Raw genomic sequence first — 18,620 nt, forward strand, 5'->3', positions numbered from 1 at the left:
ACTAGTGTGTTGCAAAATAAAAATCTTTATGAAACTATTTTATGATACACCAGATTTCACTTTCTTTAAAGTATTGGATATGCATGCTTTCCTTTCTTAAGACCATATAAAAATGTTAAATTTGACTATAAATATGAGATTTGTCTTTTCTTTGGCTATGAACCTGATCATAAAGGTTATAAGTGCATGACAAAGAATGGTAAGATTTACCTTGCAAGGCATGTTAACTTTATTGAAACTCTATTTTTCTATCATTCTATGTTTTCTAATTCTGCAATCAAGTCTACCGTAGATACACAAGATCATATTCTTGAATCCACCAAGTTTAAGATACAAATGCCCTTATCCTCACCCTCTTTTACAAAAAATCTTCCTCTCCCAGCATTTTCTGTACTGTCAGAACCACCACACACCTCTACAGACACCACCTCTAATAATTTTCCTATTTACATTAGACCTTCAATTTCACAAACATCAGATCCCCCACCTTTTCTTCAACCTCATTCACCTATCCCTGTTAGCGGCTTAGAAAGAGATTTACCCTCCATTACACCTACAAACACCTATTCCATGATGACATGGGCCAAATCTGGAATACACAAGCCAAACGCCTTTAATACACAAATGATTGGTCTTATTTACAATATCTCAACTACAGTCAAGTAGGCTCTTAATTACTCTCATTGGAAGAAAGCAATGGACACAGAAATTCAGGCTCTAGAGAGTGTAATACCTGGATCCTTACAGAGCCACCAGCTAATGCAACAGTAATAGGAAGCAAATGGGCTTTTGCAATTAAGAAAAATCAAAATAGAGGTATTCTTAAGTTTAAAGCTAGGCTGATTGGTAAGGGTTTTCATCAAAAGGAATGTGTAGACTATGAATAGATCTACTTACCAGTAATTCGACCAACCACAGTAAGAGTTATGTTAACCATTGCATTTTTTTTGGGTGGTTATTAAGACAATTTGACTTTGACAATACCTTCTTAAATGGTACACTCGAAGAGAATGTCTACATGGTTCAGCCTTAAGGGTATCTTCATCATAACAATTCGTTAGTTTGCAAGCTAAATAAAGTTATATATGGCTTGAAGCAAGCACCTAGAACTTGGTTCAAGACATTGGCAGATACTCTCTATAAATTTAGTTTTAAGAGTACTAAATCGGATGTCATTATTTGTTAGACATAATTCTTCTAATGTGACTTATTTGTTAGTGTATGTAGATGACATTATAGTCATAGGGAACAATTCACAGGAAATTAAAACTTTAATATCTCAATTACATAAAAAAATTTAAAAGATCTTGACAGATTTAACTATATTTTAGGTCTTGAAACTACTTATCTTTCTCATGGAGATCTTTTGAAATCTCAAATAAAGTATGCTAAGGAACTGTTACTCAAAGCTGGAATGAATAATTCAAAGTCTTTGCTAACGCCAATGTTGACAGATTCGAAGCTCTACTCCTCTGATTCAGAACCATTCAAAAATTCAACAAAGAACAGATCTATAGTTGGAGCCTTATAGTATTTAACAATGACCAAACCAGATATTACTTTTGCAGTGAACCGGGAGTCTCAGTTTGTTCATAATCCAACCCTTAAACATTAGAAAAGTGTGAAGAGAATACTTCGTTATGTGTAAAGTACAGTAGAACATAAAATTGTGTTTACCGAATTCACTGATTTCAAGGGAGACAATTTAGAGGATCGAAACTCCATTACTGGGTTTTGTATTTTCCTGGGCAATAACCTGATATCATGGAAGAGTAGCAAGCATACAAAAGTCAGTAAAAGTGGTATAGAGGCCAAATACCGAGCTATGTGTGCAGCACAAACTGAAATCATCTCAGTCCAGCAACTCTTGAGTGAATTACATATACCACAGCCTACACCACCTACCATATACTGTGATAATTAGAGTGTTTGTCTTCTAGCTACTAATCTCATACTGCACAATAGATGCAAGCACCTAGAGTTGGATCTTCATTTTATCAGAGATCTAATCAATAAAAAATCTTTTTTTGTGACACATATTCCATTCCCTGATCAAGTTGCTAATTGTCTAACTAAGCCTCTATTCCAGCACTTATTTAATAGATTCAAGCGCAAACTAAAGCTATTCTCATGTCCATACCTTAGTTTGAGGGGGAGGGGTATAAGGGATAAGAGTGAGTTGGAGTCAAGGAAAAAACTTTGGAACTAACATAGTTTAGTTAGTCAACATTTTTGTTGTAGAGTTAGTATGTATATATATGGGATGCGTGTATCTCATTCGATGGTAAAACAAATAAGAAATATTTTCATTGTCCTCTATTTCTACTCTCAATTTTTTCTTTGTCAAAAAATTCTCTCTAATTCCTTGTTATTCTTGGTTTGTTTCATCTCAGTTACTAGCGTGCTATGAAATAATGCTATCATAATTTTTTGCTACATCTTTTACTTTAAAAAAAATATCTAAGATTCTTAGGTTAAGCTGCAGTTTGATTTGAGTTTTTTTTAAGAATGTCAGGAGAATATATAAGAGTTTTAGTTGGCGGTGGGGTATCCAATTAAGTCATTTCTTAGTCTAAAAATGCTTGAGACAATAATATCTAATATTCTTAAATTGGTGGATATACAATTTAAATTTTGTCTGAAAAAAGTTAAGAGAATATCTAAAATTCTTGATTGGTGAAATATCTAATTAAATCACATCTTATCCTAAGAAAATTTGAGGCAATAAGATCTAATGTTTTAATTTTAAGTTAGCGTGGAGTATCCAATCTAAATCTTTTTTTGAGAAAGTTAGTGAAATATATAAAATTATTCTTGGTTGGTATCGTATCGAATCAAGTTACTTTATCATAATCCTATAAAAACTTAAAGAAATAATATCTAAAATTCTTAGATTGTGATTCACCATAACATGAGTTAAAGTAGTAGCTTAAAAAGATTTAATACAAATAAAGTGAAATTCTAAAGTATTCTTAAAGACTAATATAAACATTTTAGCTGAACGAATATACAACTTTATTTGTGTATTTCTTTTGAACTTCTAACGCCTATTTTATGCTTTACATTATTTTAGTTAAGAATTGTACAGTTATGTTTAGTCTCGATATGCTAATACCTCAAACTCTTCATTGACTGAATTTGAAGTTCTTCGAGGATCTCATAATCTATCATATAATAACTTGATAAGCATCCAAAGTTTTCTCACTTCAAAATGAATTTGCCTTGTATGAGTCAAGGCCCCTTCTCGTACCAAGTATTTGCGACCTTCACTCAAATGATTCTGATTGTTTGATTTTGGGAGTGAGCACTACTTGATCTTCACTCATTAATCTTTGGTGGAAAGCTCCTTTTTTCGGCAGAATAATCCATTCAGTGATCCATCTATCATCGACACTTGAAAACTTTCCCTACTAAACACAACCTTCTTTACTTCCTCATTTGAAATGCTTTTCGATAGTTTTTCGTTCATATTCTAAATAACTCTCCTTGGAATTTTGTTAATGCATTCTTCCTTATTCAGTTGCCCTTTTTTTTTTCAATTTTATTTTGTTTATCATATAGATAGTGGTTGTATGAAAAATTTTGTATTTTTTTTGTTTAATTACTCAAGTCTTTATAATTTCGCCAAATTTTTAATTAAATTTCTATTTTTTTTAATTGGATCGTTATACTGTTTTTAATTTTGTAATTAGATCATTTTTATATCAAAAATATTAAAATTAACAGAATATTTCTCTTAAAATACATGCGGTCAAAATTTTAATTAATTAAATTTTTATTTATGAATATCTTCGATTTGCAAAAAAATATTTAATTAACTCTAATTACAAATTTAGTAAAATTATAGAGATTATCAGAATAATTATTTTTTTTTCTTGTTATATCAATCTTCTATATCTAACATTGGGCTAAAATCTGAGTCCAAAACAAAAACAAAATGATCTTGTCTTGACGATTAATGCATGCCTTGTAAAGAATTAATGTACATAATAAGAAAAAATAATTTTACAGAGTTATTATTAGTAAATACTGCTTAAACTTATTAATTAACGTACATAATAAGAACAAATAATAAAGAACGTGAGTGAATATAACCCAACAAGGTTAGTTGACGCAATCTATGTTAGGTAAAGGAGACCCGAGCGAGAAAAGAACAAAACACGTGTGAAGATCGATGTCTTCAAATGTGAAATGTTTTTAATTTTGAGGGGACCCCTCTAATCTCTCATGAATTCTTTGCCAAATACATCTCACACATTCATTCATTAATACACATACATGATTACACACGAAACTTTATACACGTTTCTCGTAGGGTATGTCCCTTCATGTTCTTGTGTAACATGACAAAGATTCACACCCACGTGGCCACAGATTCATCTCTAAACCTTAAATTCATAATTTAAACTTAAAAAAATTCTAATATTATACTATAAAATTACTTATTAAAAAATTAACTGATAAACAAATATATATATATATATATAATTATTTTTCTAAAAATTATTTTTCCTATATTATTAGGCGGCCACAGACCACGTATATAATACCTTGTTCTTTTTTCTTTCTTAGGAATTAGGAGATCGAGACCTGACTTTTCAGAGTTTTAATCTAGTTCAAACTCTTTATTTATTAGTTTAAATTATTTCGTTTTATGTCAGGTTTAGGTTTGTTAGATCAATTTGGACTTGTTAAGAATTAATATATTATACTATTATTTTATACAAAATATGAGGACTGATGATGAGTTTAAACCTTGAATATTTTAAAATATAGTTATTTGTTGTATTTCCACTTTAGGTCTAAAATCTGGTTATCAACTCTCATCCTACATTCCTAATTTCCTACTAGCTTTGCTAAAAAAGAATAGCATATTAAAATTAAATCTGAAGTATTGTATGTTCATAATTTATATTATAAAAGAAAAATAATATTTATATTTCCAGGCATTTATATTTTTGTATTTTTTATATTTTTATTTTTGTAATAAAAGTAATTAATAAAAATGAGATAAAAAATAATTTTTTTATACAAATATAAGAGAATTTTTCACAAAAAAATTAACATAAATATATTAGAGGTTGGTCCAATTTAAATTATTAATATTTTTTATTATTTTTAAAAATTATATTTTTATATTTACAAATACTTTACAGTGTAATTTTTAAATTTTATATATTTCGTTTACACATTCATAATTATATCGTTTACAGTGTAAATGAGATAAATCAACACGATATAAATTGATAAATACACTACAAATTACATATTTCGGTAATTAAAATTATTAAATTATTTATTAAAAAAATTCCCTTCGGTATTCCAATGTTTTATATATTTGTTGGACAATTTAGGACCTCAAAGTGTTGTCTGGTTAAGGTTCACACACACCCTTCAAAAAATCCACCCACCTTCCTATCTTGCACCCAAAAGCCAATTCCTTTCTTTCTTTCTTTCTCTCTTTTTCCTCTTCAACCTTCATTCAACAACTACATGCGTCTTTGACTATACAACTTCCCTAAATTTTCCCAAGTTCCTTGGAACACCCAACTATTATATTACCCTTCAATTTGTGTTCTTTATTTTCCTTGCTATACTTATTACATATCTCCAATTCTCTTTGAAACTCTACATTAATAATAATATCAATATCTTTGATTTGGCAAAAGTAGTGTTATTAATTAAGATGATGGGTGCTTTATCTGTGGTGGGTTCGTCAGTGATGGAATCACACACAGGTCCGTGTTTGTGTGTGGATCATCATGCACATGCAACAAGTGTGAGTCTAAAGAATGGTGGTGGAAGCAATAATAATGTTATGGAGTTGAGAAGCTCCTTCATTGATCCAATGAGAGAATGGAGGCTATGTCTTAGTAGAAGAAGTTGCAAGAAGCAGCAGCGAAACCATTATAGGAGATTCAACATTCTCAACGAACTTGGTGGTCAATATGAGGAAACTTTTGATGATGTTAAAACGGTAATTAACATATACAAATTATTTATTTTGTGTTTAAATTAATTAAGAGTTTAAATTTTATTTATTTACTTACATTATTGTTGTTGTTCCATCTGATAATCAAATTAGTATTTTATTTTTTAAATACTATTTTGATACTTTTTTGAAAACTCACTTTATTCAAGTAGAAATTTATTTAATATTGTAATATAATTTACTGTTTTTTCTTAGTTTTATTTGTTAAAATTTTTTTGGGTTAAAAAGTTAAATTTAATTTTGAGGGTAATTTACATAAATAAATTGTTTGTCCTTTAAATTTACGCAATTACAGTAGTGGTTTACGAAAACACATAATCTGTTACTACTTCCAACGGTTTATGCGCACTTCCCCACACACATAAACAGTTATTGCTGGCCAAGCATCAATAAATAGAAACTACGACAGTCTCTAACGGTTTCTGTGTTTTTTCATTTACATGTAATTCGCAGTTGGCTATAGCGGTTTCTATAGATATATAAAATAATGTATTTGTGTCTTCATATTTAAAATAATGCAGTTGCATAAATTTAAAGGGTAAACAATATTACCCTAATTTTGATGTAATTATAGTGTAACACGATGATCAAATTAAATTTTTCATGTGCTCTGATGATATTTTAATTAATGTCTTTGAAAATTAATTATTTTTACTCATGAAAATAAACAACTAATTTTCAAAGTAAAACTTTTATATTAATAGTACATAAAAATTAAATTTTGAAACATTAAGCGATAGAGAGAAGCATACATGAATGATTTTGTAGTGAGTAGGCAGAGCATGTTGACACCAAATGAGTAGTTAATGACTTAATGGTAGCACAGAAATTAAAATTAAACAACTCAAAAAGTTGAATTAAATAAACGAAATGTTGTTTGTGATCTAATTGATAGTTACATTTTTTTGGACACAGCAAATGCTCAACTATTTCACGTATAAGGCTGTGAGAACAGTTCTTCAGCAGTTGTATGAGATGAACCCCCCTCAATATACCTGGTTCTACAAGTAAGTTCAATTTTTATTGTTCATACATAGATTATTTCAGACTAATCCTGTAGTGGCCTGGTCTGTGAGATTCACGTTTTTTATTATTTTAATTTTTTAAATTTAAAATTTACTGATCTCGAGATTCAGTTCTAGATACTATATTAGTCTTGGGACCTTTTCTAATACTCTGAGTCTAAATAACGGAATGCCAAACTTGCTTTATCACAATAGATACAAGAATAAATAATGTTTGTTCGTTTTGACGTTTAAATAAGACATAAATGAGATTATTTTGAAAAATAAAAAAAGATAAAATAGTTTGCACATATATAAACTCTTTTTTGTACGTATTTTTGTTTTGTCTTGTTTAAACATTAAAATGAGACAATACCGTTTAGTACTATATTTAAGATGGTAAATTAGAATAAGTTCAGCACTTCGTTTGCTAACTCAATGCTAAAAAAAGTTTAAAAACTAATATGATATTTAAAACTGAATCTTGAGGACCAATACAATAAATTTTGGATTTAAAAAACTAAAATAATGAAAATCCGCAAATTTGAAGGGTTTAGGGTTTAGTCGATCGATTATTTCAACCAAAACTTCGATGCCTCCTAGTTATTATTGATGATACCCTTAATAGAAAATTTATCATACATACTAATCTATTATGTATACAAATTGTTAGCAATGATTAATTTTGTACCGCTAGTAGGTGACCTGATCAATTAATCAGTGTTCGGTATGATTATTGAACTTGAACCTGCTAACTCAATAAAAACTATCTCATAATTAGATCCATTACACTGCTAAATATAGTTCAAGTCAGCTAAAATTTCATTGCACCTGTCTTTTGTGTCAATTTAAATAATGGTAAATTAGACTGATATTCCCTCAACCTCAAGTTACATGATATCTATTTGATAGTTTGATTTATCATGTTTATACTAGCCTTACTAGGAGTAAAAGAGATGAGTTTTATAATTTACAAAATATAATTCAGTAGTGTCAATGTCACATCTAATTAAGTAGTTTTATTTTTTTAAGATTTTTTAATAGATAAAAACTATTTTATATTTGTATTGACTTTTTAAAAAGGTCTATGGTCATGGTAAAAAATCGTGACCATAATTAGTGAAAAGGGTGATTATAAGTCTATTGTCACAATATTTTCACCGTGGCCTATTCTGTCGTGGTTATAGACTTATGGTCACGGTTGCAGTGATCAGATTCTGGCACTTTAGGCCAGGTTCTTTTATTGTGATCATAGGTTACTCTATAGTCACTCCTTTATTAAAACTGTGACCATAGCCTAATCTATGATCACGGTATGGTCACGGTTTTAACGTAACCATAACTACTCTTTTGTAAAATTGTGACTATAGCTTATTCTATGATCACCCTTATTTTATACCGTGACCATAGCCTAATCTATAGTCACGGTTTTACGTGACCATAAATATCTATAGTCACCCTACTTTAAAATCGTGATAATAATTTAGTCTACGGTCATCCTTTTGTGAAAATCGTGACAAAAAAAAAAAACCGTAACTATATACTCAAAATATTGTAGTGTTTGCTTCTATGTTTTTTTTTTAAACGAGGTATTGTTGGCTTTTATAAAAGATAAATAATTTATTTTTTTAATAAAAGTATTTTTTTTTAAAAATATATCTAAACATATTTAAAATTTAATAAAAATATTTTATTTTTTTATAAAAGGTATTTTTCACTCAATAAATCATAAATCTAATAAAACTTTAGAGGTATTTATTATGGTACCTAAAAGTTTAGTGTCTAATCACCAAAAATAAGTAAATAATTAATATTTAATTTAAAAGAATAAATATTTTTAAATATAAATTTTATTTGCTATAAAAGATAAGTTCACAAAAATTTGATATTAAAGTGATAGAAGCATATAATTGGCCAACTTTAGAATGATGAAATGAATGTTATAGAAATTGTAAAAGGTGGTTGTGGATGTGTAGTTACAAGTTGATTGGTATAGCAAGAGCAAAGTGGACAAAATTACATACTCTATTGAAGTTATGAGAAGATAATACATACAACGTTTAATTGATTTATAAAGTCATACACTAATCGCCATGCTAACTGAAAATTTCTATATTGGCAGTTTTGTTGCATCGAACAAACCGGGAGATGGAAAACGTTTTATTCGAATCCTCGGAAAGGTACTTTTCAGCATCCATAGCATTTCATTCGTAGAGAATTAATAAAAATTTATGTGATTGATTAGTGGCTTTTGTGTTTAGATTCCAAGTATATTAAAAATGAAAATGTACCATGTATTATATAAAAGATTTTTTAATCTTCTTTTGCTCAAAATATTCTTCTAAAAGTTATTAAAAAGGCCATGTAAAAATCAATTACCAAAATAGTTTCATGTATTTGTATATAATACATATATTATTTTATATACTTCTAATATATATTTTAATACATATTTTATATAAAAACTGATTTAATAATTAATTTTTTATATACGTATAACATGATTAAAACATTATATGCTCTTCTCTTGATACCGAAAACATTGACAATAAAAATGAGCTAATAATTTCTTTAGCAATTATATCATGTATTTCATACTCAAGGATCTGACTCTCTACAACTTCGTTGATTCCTACCACCATGTCTACATATGATTTGCATGAAATATTTCACGTTACAATAAATTGTAAATGATGCCTTATATCGTTTTGTCACAATTGATAGGAGCAACAAGATCTTGCTGAAAGAGTGATGGTTACTAGGCTTCACCTCTATGGTAAATGGGTCAAGGTAATGGAATAAAAAAATACTCCCAAACATTCATAAACATATTAAAAATGGAGTAAAATATCAATTTCATCCTTGGCACAAAAACAATAAAGTAATCTTTTTCAAATGGGGAGGAACAAGTTTTCATTTTAAAATCTTAGCGACAGCAACTTTATCCTCCAACTTTTTTGTCAGGGATGAGATTGAGAGTTTCTTTTGGCAATCTTTAAGTTATGGAATATGGATTGATGAAATTATATTTATGAAATTTATCTACCTTGATGGTATATGCAGAAATGTAATCATGCCGAGATATATCAAGAAATCTCTGATGAAAATCTAGAGTTGATGAGGGAACGGCTCATGGAGACAGTAATATGGCCCTCAGATGACTCAAACACAGAAAAGATTGGCTGATAACCTTTTTTTATTATCTCAGTCTTCAGTTTTCATTTCTGTTTTAACTTTTAAGCTTCTTTATTAGCCTAGGTATAACTATTGTTTTAATACCAAATGTGACCGTTACATTATTTTCGCAGAATAGGATTATTGGAGTTATACGTTCTGTAAATTGTGTATATATAAATATATATGCATTTTAATATGCAAACCATTACTTAGACACTTTGAGGAGGATTTACGAATGGCTTAAAAATATATGCATTTTGTGAAGAGTGTTTGCAAATGATTCATCAAACAAAAAAAAATCAAAACATTGCAGCCATTTCCGGATCATACGCCACTTTCAGCATCCGATTATGTTAGATTATTTTAGGTTTAATTATTCGGTCGGTCCTTATAGTTTTACCAAATTTTCAATTAAATTCTTATATTTTTTTTTCAATTGAATTTTTACACTTTTTTAATTTTATAATTAAATTATTTTTATATCAAAAAATAAAAATTAACAGAATATTTCTCTCAAAATACATGCGGTCAAACATCTAATTAGATTTTTAATTATGAATATTTTCAATTTGTAAAAAAATCTTCAGTTAATTCTAATATTTTTTACACTAGGAATGACATAATTATAAAACTAAAACCAATGTAGAGATAAAAAAAATAGAATCAAACTGAACAATCTAATGTGATGTGCTTCTACCACAGATGCTGATAATTAAACAACCATGTCATTTCAGCATGCCATTAACTAAAATTAAAAATACAAAGTGAAAAAAATCTCTCATATAAAGCAAATTGTATGTGCCAAAATCTCAGAAAAATCTCTGGGCTTGCCTAACACTCTTCACAATAAGGAACTAAAATATTATATATGTGCCAAAATATCTAAATTAATTTCAACTTTATTTATTCTTCTGAACTTCTCTTCACATGAAATTGTTGAAACAAATTTTCATGTAAAATAATCCATTATCAATATGGAAGCTTTCCACATTGAGCCCGGTCTATGGATTGAATATTAATAAGAAACGTACACCTTATACAATTCCATTTTTACCTAAACGTCACATAAATTTTCTTTTCAACCTCAGGAAGCTAGATTTAAGTATTTATGGCTACGTTTAGAAGAGAGAATGAGACTGAGAGATTCAAACTGGGAGACAGAAACTAAATTAAGTCTCTGTTCTAATTGGTGTAAAGTGTACAAGATCAATGCAAAGCAAGACAGAAACTGAATGAACGGTTTTCTAATCAATAATTTTTATGTACGTGATTGCAGTTGATCAAGATATGTATAACATAGAAATAGTGGAAATTTATTTACAGAAAGACATGAAAAGTCTTATAGTTTATAAGAGAATATGAGCAATATGTCCTAATTATCAAGAATAGCTTAGAAGAATAACATAGCACAATAACTAAAATACTTACCCTACATGTATTTATCCCTTCAGTAGGCTCTTCACCACAATCACCACCAGTATCAGTCATGATCGTCCTCCCAAATATGTTTATAACCGTTTCTATTTAAATTGACCAAGAATTTTGATAAAAAAAATAAAACATAAAAAAAGACTATGCTTCCTTTCTCAAAACATTGCCTAACAAATTATTTGGAATATAGCATTCATGAGAAACAACTAAGAAGCATTGTTGAAACCAAGTGGGCTCAGGGCTTTTCCAGCTTTTGGATCAGAGCTCAAATAATTTAAGAATCAGAAAGACAGAAGTTTACAAGGCATCCATCACTGCCAGAAATATCCCAACCCCTACCCTTTATATGGTGCTTACATATACAGTATTCCCTTAATTGTCAGTATGCCTAAACCAGAATGAAGTTGAAGCTGAGTTCTAAACTATACATTTACTACTCATATCTTACAACACTAAGCCTGTAAATCTACATTGATCCTCTGATTTACAAAAAGTAGCACATAATATTGTGTGCAGTTAAGAAAATGAGATTCTGAAAGTAACCTGATCAGGAGTGCTTATGGAATCAGAAAGCTTTCACACTGCTCTGACTGGTTAAAAAAGAAAAACTAATGCAACTTGATACACCTGGAAAGGGAAACATTAAAGAAGCAATCAGATATATGACATAATAGAAAACTAGTATCTTCTAAGGAAACTTCTCAGGACACCCATAATCAGTAAACAGAGTGCCCTATTAAACATCATCTGCTGAAAAAAATTAGCATACCATATTGAAAGCTGATTTTGAATGCAGGATGCAACATACATAAGATGTGAATACAAAAGAAAACAATTTCTACTGAAATCTCCCATCTTTGCCTGTGCCAAAGGGATTGTATCCAAGGATTTGATTAGATTTAGCTATCACCAAAAGTAATAATCTGCCCAAGTGCATGTCTCGCACGAAGCTGCAGCAATAGAAGAAAATTAACATAATACTTAACAAAAGTGTAAAACGAATTTAGTTTGGGATGAAGAATAAAAGAACCTTCACATCCATGTGAAAATCATTGACCATCCTCTGTATTTGAGAAACTATGCCAAGCCTACGCAAAATCATAATTCGACCAAATGCATTGGGACTTTCAGGAAGAGTGAGATTAACTATAACCCAAATAGAAGCTGAGCGTAAATGCCAGTTATTGCTCTGCAGAAACTGGTTGAAAAAAGAGTGAGACTCATTCTCTGCTTGAGGAAAAAGTAGCTGCATTACAGATTCCTTATGAAACTCATTTCCGCTAGCAATATTGACGAATACATACATCCCCTACAAGGAAAAAGAACCAAGACATAATAATCAGCTTAAAGGAGAAGAACCATTCAATAAAATTAGTCCATACCTGTTATTTTAATAAATAGAAATTCTTTGTTGTGCTTAGTTATCATATTGATGTGTTATTCTGTAACAGTATTGACATTAAATGACAATGCCATTTAGGAAAGAATGACAAATTACAGATAACAAGCTAGTAACTAAATTGACCACAACCCCAATCCTTAAGGTATAGATATAAAATATTTGAAATATTACAGTATAATGATATCAGTATAACAAAAACAGCCTTATCCCATTAAGTGGATTGCTACACAGTGATATTAAGAGAATCTGGAAATTTACATCTTCTACTCTATACAAAAATAATTAGGTACAAAAGATACTCCAACCTGTATACCAATTTCAACTTTTGAAGATTTTTGTAATTGCCTTAAAATAGCATCTAGTATGATACCATCTTCAGCAAAAGCATATTCAACAGAGTATATACATCCGTGAACAAAATTGCGGACAAGGCCCATAGTTTGTTCTTGAACAGAAGGCTCAGGATCTGCAGAATACACATAATCAAGGACAACTTACTCGGTCGATATGAATTAATCAGAAAAAGAAGACCTTGAGTGTCAATACCACAGATAAGGCTAGCGATTGCTGATGCTGTCAATTCCACAAAAATTACTTCCTTGCATATTTTATCTGCGTGGAATACCATGTTCCTCAAGGCCCATATAGCATTTAGCCTTAGAGATGAATCCATAGACTTTGTCAATTGCACAAGCTCTTTAATGCCTCCATATTGCATGAATACTGACTTATGCAATGAAAAGCCAATCGCTATGTTACTGATGACACCAAGGGCTGCAACCTGGAGATAAGAAAGGAAATGTTCCACCTTGATGGGCTTAAACAACATTAATGAGGCTATATGTGTTTTGTTATGGGAAATGAGAACAATTTTTCTCTTCAAAGAACAGGGATTGTGAAAAAGAACATGACACCTTGAGTCTAATTAAAGGCAAACGCCTATTTATGGTTAATAATAGGTCATACTGTCACAGGATAACATATACAATGTGTATTTGACATACTTAAAACCAAAATAAAATAACACCTGAATTATCATCAGAACAGCATACACTGTCACATATTGATTAATGAGCAATAGATGAACATTCAGTTTAACCTAGATACAAAAACAAACATTATAGATACAACAGGATACCTGGACATTAGTAGAATGATCAGAGAGAAGCTGAAATAGAGAAATGGCAGCCTTTTCAGTCAAAAAATGACCTGCACTCAGAGTCTGAATAAAATTTTATGAGACTTGAGCTTTACATAGCATAAAAGACTTCAAGTACCAAATGTTATCTCATTTACAGACCTTGATTGAACGAGAGACACTTCTTAAGCAAACACAAGCTGCAGCACGTACAATGGTGTCATCATGGGTTAAGGCATCGACTACTAGATCCAATACCTATATTCAGATTTGTTTTAAAAAAATAAAAATGAAAAAGAAAGAAAAAGATGATTAAAAATGTGTACTTAATATATGAATAAACAGTTAACTAGTGAAAGCTGCATTATAACTTCATCTATTATGGCCTGAGAAGAAACGTCAAAATTGGTTCTAGTAGAAAATAGATGGGAGCTTGGGATGGTATAAAATATTACGTCAACAGTATAAGTATACAGACTCACTATCACTTCTAAATAATTAAATTCATCAGTTTGTCTAAAAGATGCAAAAGATCCAATCTTTATGTTAGACTTCACTGTATTTTGCCAAAAATGGTTGCAAGGTAGTTAACTCAATGGGGTAAAAGTTTCTCTAGTCTTTACCAGCAAGGCAGCAACAATGCCAGAAATATTTTTTAAACAAAAATTTAAAAAAAGAAGTAAAAAACATAGAAACTAAAAACAACAACAACTACTACCACTTTATATCTAAACTCTAATATACATAACCTAAGCAATTATTGCTAAAACGAAAATAATATGAGCTAATTAAATTTAAAAATGATTTCCATTGTACAAAAATAGTTCTGGGAAAAAAAATGCAGTACACATATACATGGATGAAAAGTCACCCAAATAAAAAATATATACATGGATGAAAATGCATGGCACCAAAAATGAAAAAGATAGAGATATCTTAATCACCTTACATACAAAATATAGATATCACAGTGACATATTCCAAGATGAAATGATGCCATGGGAAAAGGAGTGCATAAAGGAAAAATAACATCATTTTCTGGAAAAATAATTTGCTTCTGACCCCATTATTCTGAACAAACCAGTAACATGACAAACAAGTTCCTATGGAAACTGCTAGCAGAAGCATTGTAACTAAAGTTTTGCTTTTGCAGCAGCAAAGGCATTTATGCATGTGTGCAGATAACAAAAAATTGCAAGAAAAGGAAATGGGGACTAGCAATGAATATAAGAGATTTTCTTAATAGTGTCAATGAAACAACTTACCTGCAATGAAATAAAACTTGACCTGCAACACTCTAATTTTGAGCAAAGATTACCCAAGGCCAGAAATACACCTTCAAGGCGCTTTGGAGGTAAAGGATGCTTTTGCAAGGTACTGCAGAACTTATCAATAGCATTTGCCTCAAATGCTAACTTATGCATATCTTCTTTATCTGCAATCAAACTTGAGAAAGCAAAAGAAGCTTCATCTCCTACTTGACCAGAGTCATCAAGGAGCTCGAGCAAAATGTACACTAATTTGGTTTTGGTTCCTATGTCTTGGAGATAGCAGGAAGAAGAATTCTTTACACAAATCAAACACAAGCAAGCTAATAACCTTGTCCGAGGAAATCTGTCCTTAGTTAATTCAATTACAGAACTTAATGCTCTTCCACTATGAAGGTCAACAAACTTTGAGATAACTTCTGGGTCGTTTTTAATGATTGCAGCTAAGGACTCTAAACTAGCGTCTCGTTGACTCAGAGAGCCATCAAGAAGGCTAATAAGCTTCTCCAAAATGCCAGCACAACATAATTTATTTTGTTCATCATTTGTCTCACAAGAATGAATAACAATGCCTGCACCAAGTACGGTAAGATTTTCATTCTCACTCTTCAACAGTGAACGAAGAAAGTCAATGTTCTCCTCTTTAAAAAATTCATACTTCGGAGCTAGTTTTGATTGATAAATCATTCGTAAAGATCTGGCAGCAGCATCTACAACCTGAAACAGGAGGGAAAAGGCTATTAAGAGAAAATCAACAATCAATAAGCCACAAGCATTTCCTGTTTTTATCTTTCAACCCAAAGCACTGGAATCACTTAATTGCCTTCCATTTTCACTCCCTTTCCGTTGTCACTCTAAACTACCATCCCCTAACCAAGAAAGACAAATTTTCACTGTGGCAACACTAACAAGCATTTAATTGATCCGAGAATATACTAACAAAATGATAGTGACAAATAACAAGCTTTTAAAGCCCAACTCCACACAATTAGGAAGAGAAAAACAGTCACAATAGAGAAATAATTCCAAAAATATATTCTACCACTCAAGAAGAATTAGGAAGCATTAATTACATTCCCAAAATCATAATTGACTCCAGAAAAGGAAATTGCAATTTAAATAAGTAATTCTGGCAGAGAGCTTAAATGACTGAAAAATTGGAATGAAACGAAATATAGTGATCGAACAAATTGCGGATGAAACAATCCAATTCATGAATAAAAATAAAAATAAAAATAAAATTGAAAAAATAACCGTTCCGATCATCGGAATTGACCTTCACATCCGAAGCGGAGAGGAGCCTGATCAAATGAGGAAAAGCTCCGGCGTCGAGGACAGCGCGGACGCCGGCGTCGACGCCGCAGGCGAAGCTGCCAAGCGCTGCGGCGGACTGGACGATAAGGCTGTCATCGGAGTCGGCGTCGGCGATGGCAGCGGTGACGGCGGGGACTGCACCGAGCTTGATGTACGAGAGCTTCTTGGTGCGGTTTCCGATGATCTGGTTCTTCACCTCTCTGACGGCCTTAAGCTTCACCTCTCCATCGGAGGAGGCCAGGCGGTCTAGAATGTGATCGGACGAGGAAGCGGATGCAGTTGGCATGGAAGCTGTGGCGGAGGTCGGTGGCGGAAGCTCATGCACGGGGGAGGAGTTGGAAGTGGTGGCTCTGCGCTTTCGACAGCCAAGAAACAATGATGGCAGAAAGAGAGAGAAAGAGGTTTATTATTTTTTATTTTTCTATATATATATTAATATGTTATCAGAAAACAAAAACAAAATGTATATTTATTATTTTCCATTTTCCATAATCCATATGATACAAAGAAACAAACAATGGATTGAGGGGGGACATTTCAGTGGTCGCAGGCTCGCAGCATAATGTTTGAAGCACGTTAGTTAAAGTTAGAAGTTAGAATTTTCTACTTCTGTTTTTTTTTTTTTTAATTCCAATTAGTTAGAATTCTATTTTTCATTATTAATCGGGACAAAAGAATTAATTATTTGTTTTTTCGTTATAAAATATAAAATATTATTAAGGGAATTCTTACAAATTACATTGTGTTAGGTTATGAGAATTAATGAGACAAAATAACACAATTATAATTTACAGATAAAAATAAATAAAATTGAACTAAATAGTTTATGCAATAATAATAGAAATAATATGATTAAGTTGTAAAATTAGAATGTCTAAAAAGACATAAAACAATCTATAATATTTTATTACATATTATAGAAATTTATGTAACAGAATTAGATATATAAAAAATTTTACTAATTTTCGCTCATATTATTTTCACTCGTTAATTCTATCTAAAAATTGACATGTATTAATAAATTATATTAACCACCTATATATAGTTTGTTCAAAGTAGTAATACGAGAAATAAATAAATTACTACTTATTCAATCTTTATCAAGTTGATAATATGAATTTAATCTTATTAACTTATCATTTTGTATAACTTTATCAAGTTGATAAATATCAATTTAATTTTATCATCATCTACAACTTATTTTTAATACATAATTAGTTAATAATTTGTTTTTTGACCAAATCAAAAATTTAAACTAAGCTAACTCATCCAATTTTAATCAAATAAAAAATTATAACTTAACTAGCTTATTTATCCAAATCATATCTTATTAACTTGTTTTTTCTACACTTATCAAGTTGTATGTTTAGTAATCATATGATTTAACCAAAATGAAGCTTTTATATGCCAAAACTTATATCATCTTTTAAGTTGACCAAAATGTAACATTATTCCTTGACTAGAAATTTTATCATACAAGTGGTATATAAATCACCATGCCATAATGCTTTACGAGTCTTCCATTTGATATTCATCAAATTGATAAACATCAACTTCATATAAATTGATTCATGAACAAATTTTACAAAGTTCCATCACTTTAAGACTCTTCCATCTTTTAGTACGTTGTGTTTGCTTTCAAACAAAAAAATTCGACTCTGTTTTCACACATTGAACTATAAAATTTATAAATCAATGGTTAAATAAACACCTTATACAAAAGATCAACCATATATAACTATGTACTTAAAAAAAAACATATATAACCATGTACATTCCAACACCACAACTACCATGTCTCAAGAGCATAGAACAAGATCCTCATTTTTACCCATAACTAAATACATTCTAATACCACAACTAATAAGCATAAAATAAGATCTCAATTTCTAAA

The 18,620-nt window shown here is 30.3% G+C and overlaps 2 protein-coding genes across 5 annotated transcripts; one reads left to right on the forward strand and one right to left on the reverse strand.

Moving 5' to 3' along the window:
• The first annotated feature begins 5,374 nt into the window (after positions 1–5,374).
• Positions 5,375–10,437, forward strand: LOC112791710 (chaperonin-like RbcX protein 2, chloroplastic). Its single transcript, XM_025834649.2, has 5 exons — positions 5,375–5,977; positions 6,908–6,999; positions 9,119–9,176; positions 9,721–9,786; positions 10,060–10,437. The coding sequence occupies exons 1-5, from the start codon at positions 5,687–5,689 to the stop codon at positions 10,180–10,182; spliced, it is 630 nt and encodes a 209-aa protein (XP_025690434.1). The 5' UTR covers positions 5,375–5,686; the 3' UTR covers positions 10,183–10,437.
• Positions 10,438–11,820: 1,383 nt separating this feature from the next.
• LOC112791717 (uncharacterized) lies at positions 11,821–17,300 on the reverse strand. 4 transcript variants are annotated; one of them, XM_025834671.3, is made up of 9 exons: positions 16,689–17,300; positions 15,410–16,129; positions 14,307–14,402; positions 14,145–14,228; positions 13,553–13,787; positions 13,320–13,472; positions 12,635–12,913; positions 12,374–12,554; positions 11,821–12,231 (listed from the first exon to the last, which is right to left on the reverse strand). In XM_025834671.3, exons 1-7 carry the CDS (start codon positions 17,010–17,012, stop codon positions 12,885–12,887), a joined length of 1,641 nt encoding a protein of 546 aa, XP_025690456.1. In that variant the 5' UTR covers positions 17,013–17,300; the 3' UTR covers positions 11,821–12,231; positions 12,374–12,554; positions 12,635–12,884. The 4 variants fall into 4 exon arrangements, with proteins under 4 accessions (XP_025690456.1, XP_025690439.1, XP_072092260.1 ...); XM_025834654.3 differs by having other exon boundaries at positions 13,312–13,472; XM_072236159.1 differs by having other exon boundaries at positions 14,145–14,174; positions 16,689–17,294.
• Between the last annotated feature and the right edge of the window lie 1,320 nt (positions 17,301–18,620).

Source organism: Arachis hypogaea, chromosome 1 (genome assembly GCF_003086295.3).
Source record: "Arachis hypogaea cultivar Tifrunner chromosome 1, arahy.Tifrunner.gnm2.J5K5, whole genome shotgun sequence".
NCBI classification, from domain to species: Eukaryota; Viridiplantae; Streptophyta; class Magnoliopsida; order Fabales; family Fabaceae; genus Arachis; species Arachis hypogaea.

What these genes read in the sequence shown, in the direction of transcription:
- LOC112791710 (XM_025834649.2), top strand. Translation starts at nt 5,687, where the DNA reads ATGATGGGTGCTTTATCTGTGGTGGGTTCGTCAGTGATGGAATCACAC. An exon ending in CAATATACCTGGTTCTACAA is followed by an intron (nt 7,000 to 9,118) that starts GTAAGTTCAATT and finishes CTATATTGGCAG; the next exon opens with TTTTGTTGCATCGAACAAAC. An exon ending in TCTATGGTAAATGGGTCAAG is followed by an intron (nt 9,787 to 10,059) that starts GTAATGGAATAA and finishes TGGTATATGCAG; the next exon opens with AAATGTAATCATGCCGAGAT.
- LOC112791717 (XM_025834654.3), bottom strand. Translation starts at nt 17,012, where the DNA reads ATGCCAACTGCATCCGCTTCCTCGTCCGATCACATTCTAGACCGCCTG. An exon ending in CAAGTTTTATTTCATTGCAG is followed by an intron (nt 14,403 to 15,409) that starts GTAAGTTGTTTC and finishes ATCTGAATATAG; the next exon opens with GTATTGGATCTAGTAGTCGA. An exon ending in GTGTCTCTCGTTCAATCAAG is followed by an intron (nt 14,229 to 14,306) that starts GTCTGTAAATGA and finishes AATTTTATTCAG; the next exon opens with ACTCTGAGTGCAGGTCATTT.